This window comes from Castor canadensis, chromosome 3 (genome assembly GCF_047511655.1).
Source record: "Castor canadensis chromosome 3, mCasCan1.hap1v2, whole genome shotgun sequence".
In the NCBI taxonomy this organism is placed as follows: domain Eukaryota; kingdom Metazoa; phylum Chordata; class Mammalia; order Rodentia; family Castoridae; genus Castor; species Castor canadensis.
The window spans coordinates 164276849-164293661 of record NC_133388.1 but is presented as its reverse complement, the minus strand read 5'-3'; the positions used below and the strand labels follow the sequence as shown (position 1 = coordinate 164293661).

Genomic DNA, 16813 nt, shown 5'->3' with positions numbered 1-16813 from the left:
CTAGAGGGATGGATGGAGAATGCAGAGTGTACAATCACAAAAGCCCAAAGAAAAAAAATCCTTCAAAAAGAAAAGATTGGTAATAGGGTTAAATTCTTTAAAAAAACTGGTCTGATAAACTATGAAAATTGCTAACTAAATTTAGAAGTATATGTAATTTGAGGCAGTTTTAACAAAAGTTACATAACATAATTGTAATAAAACAGAAGAAGAAAAACAAAGTCTTAAAAATTAGGAAAATAAGACAGTGGATTTAGATTTTAGGTACTGTTATGAGAGAGAAAGAGAGAGACTAACTATATGAGATGATGTGTATGCTTATTTGTATGAATGCCGTAAACACTTCAGTATGTATATATGTATCAAGATAAGTATATCAAAACATCATGTTGTACAACTTAAATGTATACAATAAAAATGAGGCAAAAATGAACACTGTCAATTATAATATCGAATATAATGATATTAATATATTGTAGTCCAAGAAATTGAGTGGAATTACTTTTTAACATTTCACTTGAATTTCCTATAGACTAGATAAAAAGAAGATACAATGGATTATATTATTTTCTTATCAGTAAGATAGATATATCAATTCTTTCAGAGAGATAATCATAAAATTATAAAGGAAAGTTTCACATAGACTATTCTGTAATGGATGAGTAGTACAGAGATGGTATCTTCAAAAATAATTCTAAATGACTGTTTGTTTTAAGAATTTTTGATGAGCCACTTCTGGTCAACATGCTAGCCAGATCAATTTGGCAAGAAAAAGAAATAAAGGCATTCAGATTGAAAAGGAGAAAGTAAAACTACCTTTAATCACAGATGACATAATGTCCTCTACAGAAAATCCTAAGGAATCAACAAAAAACTATTAGAGAAAATAGTGAGTTCAGCAAAGTTATAGAATATAAGATCAATATAAGAAAATCAATTGTATTTGTAAACAATACCAATGAACAAACTAAAAATGAAATCAGTGGAACAACTTCATTCATTATAGCAACGAAAATAAAATGTTTAGAATAAATTTAACAAAAAAATGCAAGATATGTGCACTTGAAAACTACAAAACACTACTGCAAGAAAGTCAAGAAAAATAAATGAAACAAGACTTAACATTCTTAGCATGACAATAATCCTCAAATCGACTGAACTGAATACAATATCTGTTATAAACCAAACTGCATTTTTTTCCAAAAAATTCACAACTGATCTTAAGATTCAGTGGAAAATATAAGAAACTGCAAGGAGAGGATAGACAGTATCTTCACACTCCCTGCATCATAATCACCACCAGTGTTAGAGTTAAATACGCAAATTCCTGGGCCCTAAAATTTTAAGAGTGATTTTCAAAAAGTTCCTAATTGAGTATTATGTACAAGCATAAGACAGAGTAGAAATTATTTGGGCTTATAAGATTCTCAATGGCATTACCTAGGAGATAGCCTTAGTGAGAAAAAAAAAAAAAACTAAAGAAAGCACAAGCCACTGGCAACACTCAGTAGAAGAGCACAGTCCTTCATGACCTCTGGGATCAGTTAGCACTGAAACATACTTCCAGAAAACCAAAAAAAAAAAAAAATTGAACTCAATTGATAAATGAAATATTAAATACTGGCTGCATAAATTTTGGAAACAATTTCCAAATGTTACAAACTTAAGTTGAGCTGTCTGTTGTAGCAATGGCTAGTCACAGAGCCAATTATTTCTTGGTTTCATGCCAATGAAGTCAAACCATCAGAATAACACGATGCTTTCTTTTCTGTTTGTTGTGTACTATGCTTAGCTAAGCTGTGGGAAGGAGTGTGAATCACTGAATAATCCATCTCTATTTGACAAGCCAAAAAATCCCAGAAAGATACAGTGAGTAGATACACATGACAAAGTCAGGATGAGAATTCTCATATTTTAGAGTTCTGATCACAATTATTTTTATAAGACATACTGATTCCTCTTTTAAAGGTTTATAATTGTAGGCATAAATATGCTGTATATATCCAGTTATATAATCATGCAAATCTGTTTTCACACTTTAGCTTTGATCCAAAGCTAACATTATCAACAACGGTTTTGCATAGGTACTTAACAATTATTCTGCTCACCCAGATAATGTAAATGGCTTGATGTTTTTAAAAATAGCTATTCATGGAAATTTTAACTGATACCATCTAATATCTTTACTTTCAAAAAGAGTAGTTCTCTTTAAAATAAGAAATTATAATTATGTAGCATTTTCAGACATGCCTAATAACTAAAAGTTTATGGTAACAAACTTGATTGTTTAAAAAGATATATTTTGTCTTAGTTCCCGGAATAGAACTTGGAAGAATAGGTAAGCTTTAGTTTGAGCACAAAGCTACCAACCTAGTTGGTTTTGACAAACTATAATTTTCAATATTTTTTTCTACTTTCCATTGCAGACTAGTTAAGATAATTTCTTCTTGTTCTGAATTCTTTCATGAATTTGTTCAGGTATACTGATGTCACTTTTTAGATACAGAGCTATTATCAAACATCCATCCGCCCACAGCCAAGAAACCTTCACTCTCAGGTTTAAAGATTTAGAAATGTTTAATTTCACTTCTCTCTCTAGTTGTTAGCATAGTGCCTGAGAAATATTCTAAATAAATAGTTGTTGAATAAATGATTTTTCTTTATTTCTCAACACATTTTCTAGGCTATTCTACCTTGTACATTGTGTAATCAACAAATGTAAAAAAGTATAAAATTTAAAACACACACATACAAATATATAAAAACATTTTAAATGATAATCATAATTTTAGGCCTTCTCTAGTTTATCACATACTAGTAATAAAGGAAAATTTTTCCAGACCTAAGTACATGCATGTAAATATAAATAGCTAAGTTTGAATGTTTTTACTCATTAATCAACTTAGAAAAAAGTCAAACATCTCATGAACCATTTTTGAATTTACTTTTTGCTATTCATTTAGAAAACTGACCGGAATGTGACTCACAATAAATCAGCAATTACATCATTCAATGAGCTGTATCATGCAACAAAATCTAATTATAATGAAAACAGAAATTATAATAGAGTTTGTTCATTGTAGTCACTGTGTTAAGTACTAGCATTGCTATAAATGCTCTGATATCAGAATTCTTTTTTCGTCATATAACTTGGATTTCAAGTGAAAGGTATAAAATGTCCGTGGGTTGTAGAAGAGGTTATTTCCAATGTTTATCAGGGACCAAAACAAAATGTTACTAGGAATTCCCAGCCACATTTAACCTCAGAATAAAGACTGTTTGGTTTATTCTAAGAAATGGAAGCAAACTCAATATCCTATGCTACAATAATGAATAAGTAACAGCCAGCATTTTCTTATGAACAATTGTAGTGAGCATATCTTGTGTCTTACGGAACATATGTCGCCTAGAAAGATCAGCCTGGCCTCCTATAAGTTATAGTTCCAGAAGAATTCTGCAGTTATTTAAGTCAGGTACAGTGCCTTGATAAGTCATTTTGCTAAAAATGTACCATCTTTCCCTTTCCCCTGTAGAATAATGTGTGGTTTTCCTGAAGAAAATGATAAAGAAAGTAAGGTTTAAAAATTGGAAGCTTAAGGTTATCATCTTCTCCAAACATTTACACACTAAGCCAGGTGTGACAATACAAGATTTGGCTCCAGGCAATTACCAGTGGGCTCATGTGTTCTCTATACAGCACTTAAAAAAGAAAACACATGCAGACTCACTCACATTGTGCTAGGCTCTTGGAAGAAAGGAAACTAAGACTTTTCCAAGGGAACCATGGAAAGCTTTTCTCTATGAATTATAAATAAAATGATCTTATGACCAACAAACCAGATAAATGATCACCTTTATTAAATAAGACAATGTAATTATCAAGTTAGATAAACAACAAAGACAGATTTGGAATTACTAATTTGGACTCAAATCACAAATTACTTCAGATTTATTTTATGTTTTATGCCTCTTATACAGAAAATTTCATAGAGTACAGATATGCCTAAGAAAGAAAAGAAGGGTACTAGGCCAGACCACTGAATTATATACCCACAGTGTCAACATCTGTCTCATTCATTGCAAGAAAAGCATAAACTGAGATTGGGTTTATATATAATAATGCAAAAATTGGCTATTAAATGGGTTATGCTTATCAAACAGACTTTGTATAACATAAGATCAAATTTTGTAGCACTAGAATACTCAATTTTTTTCAAAATTTACATGATTTGCAATTTTCAGTCTCAGATAAATGTCATGAGAGCAAACTTATCTCCTTAAGAAGGAGGTGAAGTCTTATTGCACATGTGCAGTGCATTCCATACTGGCAGGAGAGCTACACACTCACTTCCTGGCTTATGTTAGGAAATTAAGAAAAACGTTGTTGTTTTTATGCCCTGCTGCTTGTGTTTTCTCCTTGCCTTGCTCCCTGTTCATAATTTCTTCTCCAGAAGTTTCTCTAACTGGATGAATTTCAAGAAGGGCATAATCTAATCTGTATGCCTTCTAATAAATCCTGGACAGCTCACTTTCTTTTCAAAGTATCATGAACACTTCTGTAATCCCAACACACAGGGGGCTGAGGGAGGAGACTGTGAGTTCAAGACTAGCCTGGAATATGTACAGGTTCAAGGCCAGCCTAGACTATTTAGTGAGACACTGTCTCAAACAAAAAACAAACAAAATAACAGCAAAAAACAAAAGAAGAAAAACAACCAAAGCCCATGACAAACCAGAGTGTCAAAACACTGTTTTAAAACTATTCTAGGACTCAAACTGCACTAGAACCTCCCAGGAAACTATGAAGTAGCAAGGAAGCATAATTTCTTGTTCATTGTTGAAATTTGTTGCCAGTAAAAAGCTACTTATAAAGTGGACTGGACTTTTTTTCAGCCCTTTCAAAGTTGCCTTCTTTTTCCTCAAAGCAGTTATCACTAATGGTAAAGGAATTGCAAGCCTCTCTTTTCAACTCATCTTTAGACTAGTAAATTCATGCTAATAGACTTAAAAGGAAATTTAAGACTGACTCATCTAATCATAAAGAACTTGAAAACTTAAATAAATCAGACTCTCAGAGCAAGGGAATGCAAATCAAAGATGATTTAGTAAATCAATCTATTTGATCATAATTTACGACATATTAATCAGTTGTATAAGAAAGCAAATAAGTAAAATGCAAGAAAATAAACAACTATAAATGGCAAAATAAATTTTAGGAACAGCAAAAAAAGACTACATCACTAAAGGGAAGCAGCTACAAAAAAAAGCGTATTTTACCTGTCATCATCTTGTGAGAATCTCCTCTGTAAATCCTCTTTACTCCACTGCTCTTTTTCTTTCCCTTGCTCAGGTTTATCTTGTGGTTTTTCCTTGTTTCCTGATTCTTTGTTTTTCTCTTTATTACATGTCTTTGTAATCTCTTTCCCTTTCCCATTCTCATCAATATTTTCTTCCTTTACCTCTTGTTTCTCATGAACTAGCTCTTCACACTTTTCCCCTTTTTTATCCCCCTCTTCTATTCCCTTTGGCCTTCTGAATGCAACAGAAATGGAAGGCATGCAAATAAACACAAAAAAGAAAAGAAAAAAAAAGAAAGTCAAGAAAAAAAGCAAAGGAAATTAAACAGAAAGACAATGAAAACTAACAAAACATAAGAGTAAATTATGTCTTTTAAATGTTGAAAACTTTCTTCATTGGGTATCAGAAAAGCAATAGGTAAGCAATAATCACAAGTTTTAAATCACACTTTCCTTTTCCAAAATTACATGGAAAACAGGCAAAAGTTGTGCTCTCTCTAGTATAAGAGAGTATTTGTAAAGCTGATAGGACAAACAAGAAATGCAAGCTATACTCACTTAAATACTACATTTATATATTTTCTTCAGAACATAAGGAGTTTTTTCATATATTTATGAAAATTTCAGGAGAATGGGAGAACATCTTACTAAAAAGGTAATACTCTTATTTTCTGAATCACTAAAATGCACTCAGGAAGGGAAAAATACCCTCCAAAATGCTATTTTTATATTTCTTAGAATATTTAAAAGTGCACATCTTCACTTAACCATCACTTTAATTTTAGTGAGGCTATAATACTAGCAGTTTACTTTTAAAATTCCAAGCATAAAATAATGTTTTTCAAGTAAATCTAGTACACAAAATTGTCACCAGTTATATAAGTTTTTTGTATGTACAGAAGATCCTATTGCCTTAACAATATATATTAACCTTCTAGAAATAAAGCATTTCACATTTACCCAGAGAAAAACAAAGGCCTACCATACATTCTGAAGTCTCCTTACTCACCTGATTTTCTTGTTTCCTCTTGGCCGCTCTGACTGGACAGACATGTAGCTTGTGCTGCTGAAACGAGAAGCACTACTAGTCCTTGAAACCGCAGATATGTCACTTACATCACTGTCCGAGGATTTAGTGGAAATATTATCTGCCCCTGTATGAGGATCCCATCCTGATCGATACTGTTAACACAGATTGACAAACACGCAGAAGTTGTCAGTATGACCACACAGCAATCGTGAGCTTTCTCCTATTTCAGCACTTTAATTGTCCACAGAGGATACTGCAATACCCCACTCAGTTGCATATGAAACAAAAGGGATGGTAATTATCCTAAAAGAAAAATTCAATTTATACGAACCCCTTGTTTTTAGCAAAGTAATTAGAGCATTTTCACCACACCCAAATGAAGGCCATTTAATGGTTTCAAAACAGCAATGGCCACAGGGAAGAAGATTTAGGTAAAATCTGGGAAATAAACATTTGGCTTAATATTAGCAAGGAGGGTTTTTAAATTTCCGAATAAAATTTGAAAAAAAGTATGGTAAGTTGGCATTCTAACTTATAAAAACCAATTCTAGTAGCCATCAGTTTTCTCCTTAATCCATTATGCTTCCCTGAAAACCTAGAGATAATACAAAATCTAATTATTAAACCACTAAGTCTCTTCAGAAAATCCAAGAGAAAAGAGGAGGTTTGATTTCTGAACAGTTGCTGGAATTCTGATGAATCCTAGAAATACTAGAAAAAGTCATTGTTATTTACAACAGTTCAAACTTCCTGGAATTGAGGGAATTAGTTAACTGGCACAGTCAGGGTACAGGGTGTTCTTGGGTTCTCAAATATTCTGGCAAATTGAAAACCAACATAAATGTTTTATGTTAATGACCTATTCTCATAAAATACACTTAAGGTAAAAACTAATGGACAAAACTTAATTTTATTATTGACAACAAAAGATTATTTGCCAGGAGTCTTCAAGCTGGGATGTAAAAAGCCTAGGACTTTGGAGAAAACCTAAGCAAGGAAAACTCTAATTACCTGGGTAAATATGAATAAATCATTGACCCTCTAAAATTATCGTAAAGTCATAGGGATAAAATAACACCTTTCCTGCATGGTTGTTTTGGGACCTAGAAATAATACATGTGTTTCAGCTAGTGTAATGTAAGTAAATTAAAGCAGTACTATGATTGTGGGATGACTATCCAGTGATACAACTGAATGTACAGAACTGCAAATGTGGCTATTACTGGATAAGAGCATATATGCTAACAGATTTTTCTAATTTATATTCCTTTCAAACAATGCTGGAACATCCTTATCTAGACAATTTTTGGAGAATTTTCAAATTGTACATACGGGCAAATTTCACAAACCCTTGGGAAAATGATTATCTTATATAGCCTTTGCTGTGATTTTAAAAACTGCTACCTCCTAAACAACCCTCTAGTGAAAATAATGATTTTCTATAAATATTAGACAGATATAAATGTTTTGGCCCAGAAAAAATTAGTGGTAACAGGCCACAATTTAAATATATTAGATCAGATTCAAATGATTTGCTGGTTTCTTTTTCATCAGGACTTCCCAGTATCTAGTTATATGTTTTTAGTTAATAACTTTCCTCTTCTTCACATATAAAATGAAATGAACATTTATAAGGTTCCATACAAATTTAATAATTAATCTCATTCATATAGAAAAACATATACCTAAATTAGGTGACAACTGGCCTTTCTGACTTCAATTTACTTTTCTACTTTGTTAGAAAAACTCTCAATTATTAAAAAGAACATAATTAAATTCTTCAAAAATTTGCAACCTATTATAAAAAAAAGATAGTGTTTGCTTTTAAAAGTAACATTATTTACTTATAATACATTTATTTGGAGAAAATTGAGTTCCTAATAATTTTCCAAATAAAGTCATTCTAAAATACCCCCAAAACTTACAATTTAGTGAACTCATTGTCTAGTGTAGTACTCTAAGATTATCTATCTACCTATCTGTCATCTATTTGCTCTACCTTCCCATCGAATATAAAACCCATATGTAAATATATAATTAACTGTATATTTATCTATTTTCATTAAATTTATTTAAAATAAATTTGATCTCAAGTTGGGACATATGTAGAAGTCTCATTTTACTTATATATTTTTTGGATATTTCATTTATATAAACAAAAAGGTTTAAAATTGTTCAGTAGTTTTATATTTGGGTGATGTTATTGTCCTCGTTCTTTAATGTAGAATAAAAAAGAGAAGCTACCTGCTACTCTTTCTTTTAAAAAATACGTCAGACCTGGATAGAAAGGTAATCTGGTATTATATTTTGACATTTCTTATTTACTTGTGCTCATGAGACTTTTGTACCATACAAATTCAAACAAAAAACTGAAAGTTTTAACACTAGGAGTGGTAGGGTACTAATATAGTCATTAGGAACCAATGTTCTTGAGTGAGAATGAATCATCTGAATCTTAGCCAAATAAATTATTATGATTGTTCCTTGGGACAACTGCTTTTATGAGTCTCTCAGCTTTCATCTTGTTAAAATACAGATAGCAGCAGTACCCTTCTCATTGGCTTGCTGCAAGGATCAAACACAAAAAAGCATGCATTTAGCACAATATCTGACATATAACAACTGTTTAATAAATGGCAAATGATGACAATGATGATGATGATGTTACATAGCAGCTGAATACTGGCTTCTATCAATTCTAGTGGTATCTTAGCTAAAAATGGTTAGAAATATCCAACAATAAAAATATTAAGACTGTTTTAAGCTATAATTAAATAATAACTATTTCTACATATACCTGAGATTTGTTTAAAAATATGCTCATAAAGTAAAATTAAAATACTAAACCCAAGTTTGCCCCTGTATCCTAATATATCCCATTTGGCCAGATTCATCCATATCATACCACCTTACAGGGAAATACTGATTTCCAATTATAGGATGAAGAATCAAATTTTCTCCATAAGAAATACATATGACATTTCTGGCCTAACATGGAACATACCTCACTTTATATGTCTGTATCAATACCTTATCCAGACATCCAAGCACATGCTTCTTTGACTAATTCTTGTCTGGTCTGCTTTGTTTTCATTTCTGAATCCTAAGTACTTAACTCTTAAATTTCAGAAGTTAGAATTCTGACTTTGCTTACTGTAGCCTTTAATTTTTTAGGACTGGTATGATGTGTAGTTCTGATGCTGTGATTTCTAAGTGCATACTTTAGGCTTAAGAATTTGTTTAGCTTTTAAAACACATGTGAGCATGGTATGTGTGGCACATAAACTTGACTGAGGTCTCTCAGATAATCCTGTTGGCCAAAGTAAAATTTTAGATAGGCAAAATTTAAGGAAAGATAAGATTCCTCATACTATAGTTTTAGGCCTTTTATGTAATTCATCATTTACTACCTCTTGTTATAGAGGAGTGTGTGTGTGTGTGTGTGTGTGTGTGTGTGTGTGTGTGTGTGTGTGTAAATGTGTTCATGTTTAATTTTCATACCATCTATTAAAATGCAAACTTCTGAAAGCTAGGGCACTTAAAAGTCAAAGGCTTAATTTACTTTAACTTACTCTAGTCTCTAAGGCTTAGCTTTCTAACAGTACGATATGGATTATCATCCTCTTAAGGATTCTTAAGAAATATTTATTGGAAATATTCAGAGTGTCCTTAACAAATAGCAGCTGCATATTTCCAGTGCCTATAGCATAAGTTCATTAACCTAAAAGGAACTGAATGGAATATTTTATATAAAGAAAGAATAAAAGTTAACTAAAGCTCCAGTTTAATGACATTCGGTGGTCTACTCAACACCTAGACCAAATGCACTTCTGTGTTGCTTCTAAGCATCTGAGCATGACCACCTAGGGCTAGGGCTCAGGCTTCCACCACAAATAGAATAAGAAATCTGGAAAGTGAGAAATGATACGGAAAAAAATTTTTATAAATAAAATTTTGGACATAGTTTGAAAATATTTTTAATAAACATCTTCACATATATAACTCCAACCTCCTCCTGAAATCTAAGTAATAAAATAATTGAAAAATGTTTTCATGTATTTTTGCATTTATAAAAGTACTATAAACAAAAGTTATGAACTTTAGAAGTGAAATAGAAGTAGTTAAAACTATTATACCAAACTATGGATGTAAACAAGTAAATCCATTTATTTAGAAGATGGTGGGTGTAGTTTTTGGCACTGCACAATAAATAATGTAAACAGTTAGCACATGCTAGATATAGCTGACAGGCAAACAATGAGCGGTATGCTCGTTATTTTCTTTATTGGAACAAAAGCAAAGAAGATTCATGGTCTCAGCTGAAAACTGCTCTCACTAGAGATCATTAAAATCTGGGAGGCCAGTGAAGAAGCCTTTCCTGACAACATTTTGATGTTTTGTACTATTAAGCAAATCATGAACTAGAAAAATTTATAGGAAATTATTATTCTTCAGGATGCACCAGAGCTAAGGCATTCCTATGTGGCTTGCAAAAGTTAATGCTTTTCCTATGTATCTAAAATTAGTGAAAGTAACTATCTCTGTAAAACTCTATTAAAAAGAAAGTTACCACTAAGATTTCAGGATGACATACTTGAGAAAAGCTTGAATTTCTAAAACCAAAGTTTAATGTTCTCCAGTATCCTCACTTGAAGTTCTTCAGAGACTTCTCAGTGGTTTTTCTTCAGCATCTCATCAGCTCTGAATGTTTGGTCTTTGTACGTGAACTCAGACACAACATGTGATGGGATTATGAGAGTCTCCTTAAACATTTCCTCCCTTCAACTTTATAAATCTCATGTGAAAACTGCAATCTGTTGTACCAAAGTGAATTAAAGGAATTGATTATAGCAAAATAGAGGGCAGTTTTCTTAAAAAGGTACAATTTTGCATGAAAATAAGGTTTATGTTTCAAGAAGTACTTGGAGGAATCTTCAAATCATATTCAGAGAGGAAACACAGTAGACAATCAAAAACTAGAAAAAAAAACCTCAGGCAAACATAGTGTTTGGTAAAGTTGGGGAGGGGGGCGCTACAGTTCTGGGCCAGGCTGTAGGTAAAAGACAGGGTGTAGAGGAGAGAAGAAGAGAGGCAGAAAGAGTCTGCACTGCTATCAATTGAGCAATCATGTGAGCAGAGGACGTGCGACATCCGCCTCTCTGTTTTATGTCGTAGCATAAAACAGTGAAGGAGTGCATTTGTTACCCTTGGATAGCACTACAGTTGCAGGCACTGTCTCTTTGATGAGCCTGTCTTACACAAGGCTCCTACAGTGCCTAATTTGAATGCTAAACTGTATAAAACTTGTATTTGTCAGAGACAATTTTGTTTAGATAGGACTCCTAAAGAGGATATTGTGTGATCATAGTTGTATGTGGGAGGGTGAAAGCAGAGAGAAAAGGCCACAGATACTTGAGGACTTATTTTAGACTTAGCCTTGTAAGCAATATTCTGCAAATGAAATCCCAGCTTGAGAGACAGACTCTTGGGAGCTGCAAGCTCAAAGGGAAGGATTCTAAAGCAAAGCAGAGCCTCCAGTGTATCCTGCCTCAGTCTGGAAAGGAGGCAAGAATTGGAAGTTTTTTTTAACTGGAGACTGAGATACTGACTTTTTTCTATGGATGGTCTTCAGACATGGTGGCATCTTCAGCTGGTACAGTAAAAACTACTTACGACAATTATTTGCATACCCTGTAAAAGGTAGTGTTAAGTAATATATGGGGATTGTTTTATTTAATTTCCCCAAGCCTTGCTGAGGTGGCCTTGTGATAGCTGAAACCAGAAAGAAGTGGGGTCAGGTGGGATGAGCCACGCACAACATCCTCTCCGTAAGTCATCCTCCACAGCACAGTTACTATGTCATCTCGTTTGTGGAGTCTTCCTTAATTCCTTCATGGATAACTAACCATTGCTTTAAGCCTTTCTAAATGATTGTGATGAAGCCCTCATTACAGCTTTATCCTGTGCCGTCATGTGTATTTCTCTCTTCTGTCTGTTACCTGTTCTCTCCATATCTTTCTCTAACTACCCACCCTGGGAAATACAACCTCCTTGAATTTATATAATAATGTAGATGACAATTTTTATAAAGATCTAATTTGCTGATTTTTGTGGTATAAACATGCCCCTCAATGGCTGATTTTAAGTTACTAAGTGGTCACGCTATGCAGAGTTGAGCATATCACTGGGTATGGGGTTTAGACAGACAGGCATTAGTTCATCATCACTCCTTAGCAGACAATGAGTAAGGGACAATAAAATATCATAGCTACAGTTCACTTATCCAGGGAAATCTTTGAAACATGCGACAGCAACACCAGCTTAAGGTTAAAAAGTCATAAAAAGAAAAGGTAGCCCTTGGCAAGTAGGCCATGACCTACTAGAGTCAACAAACTATCCCTTGGCCTGAAGAGCATCAGTGAGGTGAATAAATAATTGTTCCAGAGTCTATACACAAGGAATCATTTTCAGTTGTTAACTACGACTTTCCATAAGACTTGGTTTTTGTGGAAACTCTATCTCCATTGGTAATCAGTAATCTTTAAACAGTACCAGCCTTTCACTTCCCTTGTTTCTCACAATTTTCAGAGACAAGACCTATGCCAATTCTGCAGTGAAATCCTAGGTTTAAAGATCTCAGGTTGCTGCAGAGCTTATGTATTTGCCTGCAACCAATGCATTTAGCATTTTATTCTTCAGACTCAATGACTCTTCACCCCTTCTAATCTACCACAAAACAAAAGAAAATAAAACAAAATAGAAACCTCCTACTTTAACAGTCGGTGGTACCTTTAGTTTTCTTCTCTCCTCCCCCTTCCAGAAATTTTCCTGTAATGCCACTCCTGGTTTCTTCCCTACCTTCCCGACTGTGCCTTCTTAATCTCTTCTTAGCTCCTCTCTCCCTCACTGAATTTTAAATTACATGTTCCCAAAGTTCCCTTTAACTCTCCTTTCTTTTCATTATACATATTCCCACAGGATGATCTAATCCTTTACTTGTCCATTTTAATTATCACATAATGAGAAATAGATGCTTATCTTTTGCCCATACCTCTCTCTCAAGCTTCAGACCTGTACTTGTAGATGCTAACAGGGCATTTCCCATATGCTGTTTGTCAGATCCATCAAATTCAATAAAGTCAAAGCCAGATATATTCTCTTTCACCTCAAAACAGGTCTTCCTGTATATTTTACACTCCTTGTACAACTTATTAGCCTCAAAATCCAACTAGGTAAAGAAAAGATAACTTGTGACTTATCTTTGGCTTCTTCCCCAACATCCTCCATTCTAACCAGCTAAGAAATATTGCTCACTCACTTAATGGGAACAAATATCATCACAATATTTAGCCACTGGGGGTTATGAATGTGTTCTTGGTCTTTCATATTAATTAGAATATTTGTGGCAGTTTCTGCTGAATGCCTATTCAATATGCCTTCTCTATTCTTTGCTAAAGGAATCCAGATTAATTTTGGTGGTCTAACAATAATAGCAAAACAAAACAACTTCATTTTCCATGATGCTTTGTAGCTAGGGTGTGATTATATAAATAAGACCTCTGAGATATAAGCAGGAACCCAGAGATGGGAGTTGGGAGAGTTACAACTTTTCTGATTACAGTGGACTGAGTTGGTTGACAAGAGCTCTCTTCTCTTTTCTTACTGATTGGAGTTTAAGTATGAGCTTACCAGTGCAGTAGCCATTCTTTGAAAATAAAGCAGGAAGACAGAATACGTAGCTCCATAAGCAATAGTACCAGTCCTGGGCTGCTGCTTGGACTTCTTGTGTGAAAAAAGAAAATCCCTTATTTATTTAGACAACTGTGTGATTATTTTGTTATGAACAGTTGTGTTAGTTACATTGTTACGAATAGTTAAATGCAAACCTGACTGATGTACTACTCAGCCTAACTTGTGTCAGAAAAAATGTTTTCTGATGTCATAGTATAATATATATTCCTTAAGCAAAAATATTGATGAAAATCATAATATAATCATCTGATTATGATGATAAGAGGAATATATTGTAATGACCAGGGGATTAAAAGCTCTTCCACCAAGTAGTAGCTATATGATCTTGGGCAAGCCTGTCAATTTCTTCGAGTCTAGAGTCATAGGGGCGAGATAATATCTTCCTTACTGGTCCAATGTGAGCTTTGAATGGAATCACAGCTCTTAATGAATAGCAAATGTTTATCACAATAATAATTAGATAGAGTTTTGGATGAAACCAAAGAATCTCTGATTCTTTATCATCATTTGTCTATAATTTCAAATAGCTTCATCTTGACAAAAATTTGAAAATGCATTTGGAAACCTTTTAAATATATCTCTAATTCCATGTCTCATGAAAACAAAAAGCAAAACATAACAAACAAACAAAAACAGCCCAGGGCATTGTGTTTTGACAATACCGGTGTTGAATTCAGGACCTTGCACACTCTACAACTTGAGCCATTTCATCAGCTCTTTTCTTGCACTAGTTATTTTTGAGACAGGGTCTCACTTTATGCCTGGACCTCAATTTCCCTATTTGTACTTGTCTGCATAGCTGGGATGACAGACATGCACCACTGCATGCAGTCACTGGTGGAGATGGGGTCTTACTAACTGCCTGGGCTGACCTTGAACTATAATCCTCCCGATCTCCACCTTCCAAGTAGCTAGGGTTACAAGCTGGGGCCAACACACCTGGCTATATTTATTCATTTGAAACCATAAACCTGTGTTAGTTTTTACAATTACGTTTACACTTGATACTAAGGAAAGTTTCAAATAAAAAAAAAAAACCCTTGACCATAACACTAGTAATAATTATGATTTGAATAATTATGATTTACAAACAACTTTCAGGTCTTTTGTATATCATTTTCTCTTTCCCAACATATGACAAGGCCATTCTTCTGTTTGGTTTGTTTCATTTGGCAGTACTGAGGTTTGCGCTCAGTATTTTGTACTTTCTGGCAGATGCTCTACCGCTTGAGCCACAATTTCACCCCAAAATGTTTCCATGTATTATTTTTAAATTTTTTGGTGGTACTGGCATTTGAACTCAGGACCTCATGCTTGCTAGTTGGATACTCTATCACTTGAGCCCACACCTCCAGCCCAAAATAATGTTTTATTTTACATATCTATATGTATAAATATATATATATATACATGTAACACATATTAACACTTAGCCATTTATTGATTAGATGTAGTCACATAAGGTAAATGACTTTTTTTTTTGTTTTTAACAGCTTTGGTCTTAGATTTATTTTACGCTTTGTTATTCTGAATTATCTTAAACTCATGTGATCTGAAATTTTTTGCCTCAACTTAAAACTGTTGTATATTTGTGTTCTTTTCAGACCCTGAAGAACCCTTACAAATATTAATAACAATATTTCATCCTTACATGAAAACCAACATCTCATTCTGTTCTCTCAGAGAACAGACCCTTAATAGCAAATCACATCATTTACATCCAAGCTCAGAGAGGGCAGAACAAAATGCCTACTGCTAGTCCAAAATTATGAGCCAGACACTGTTAAAGCACTTCCATCCGCATTATGACTGAATGCTTCTCCATGAATGCAGGTCAGAAGCCCATCTAGCTAGTTCTAGCTAGAATTTAAAAAAAAATTATAAAGAACTGTTCCCTAGCCATAAAAATTCATTAAACGTGATCCTTCATAACCAACTTTAAATATTACATGGCTTGTTGTATAATTTGTTAGAGAATATTTATATCTTTTATTAGGCTAGGGAGTATGAACATTACTGATTGACAAGCTAGCATCCCCAAAGCTGCAATAGAAATAAGACATGAGAACACAGTAGCAGGAACAAAACTCTGAGAACCTGAAGCCAGCAGAAACTCAACAAAAACTAATGATTCACACACACAAAGTGGAGTTGCCTTTGAAATATTAGCACCATTGAAGGCTTTAGTGTAAGTCAAGGTACTCGTATACAAGAGAATTAAGGCTAAAGAATAATGTGAATAATTACATAATGCTAAAAATCCTGAAAGACCCAAAAAATTGCCCTGACCCAACAAATTTAGGCAAATGTCAGGTATAATTACACTCTGGAAAATCAGGAAGATGGTCACTACTCTTAGCCTAAGTAAGACAATAGAGCAATATTAGCATGTCTACATGAAGACCATTTGGGACAGAGCAGTAGTCAAATCAGAGCCAAATTAACCATTACCTCTTGCTTGATGTAGCAGTAGCCTCTAAATGGGACTCCTTTCTAATTCAAAAACAGCTTAAATGTACCATTAGAGTTATCTTCTAAAAGCACAAATTTGTTCATATTAGTGACATCTCAAAAATCTTCAAAACCTATAATTCTATATCAGTTTTATAAAGTACAGAAAAGTAGTGTAGAAGAATATAAATAATATAGATATTTAAATATTATCAATATATATTAAAATATAAAATGTAGACATTAAAATAACATATATTTAAAATAATACAAGAATAATGTA

General features: G+C 33.4%; 1 protein-coding gene across 49 annotated transcripts in view; it reads right to left on the bottom strand.

Moving 5' to 3' along the window:
• Window positions 1-16813, bottom strand: part of Rims2 (regulating synaptic membrane exocytosis 2) — a 573766-nt gene that overhangs the window by 119220 nt on the left and 437733 nt on the right. For 23 of the 49 annotated variants that reach the window (XM_074068988.1, XM_074068974.1, XM_074068978.1 and 20 more), the window contains 2 exons: window positions 6307-6479; window positions 5278-5532 (listed from right to left, as the gene is read on the bottom strand). The exons of 14 other annotated variants lie outside the window; for them this stretch is intronic. In XM_074068988.1, the coding sequence (XP_073925089.1) occupies window positions 5278-5532; window positions 6307-6479 (428 nt within the window). Of the gene's footprint in view, window positions 1-816; window positions 856-5277; window positions 5533-6306; window positions 6480-16813 lie in introns of those variants that run through there. 12 more of the 49 variants (XM_074068991.1, XM_074068996.1, XM_074069001.1 and 9 more) reach the window with 2 other exon arrangements.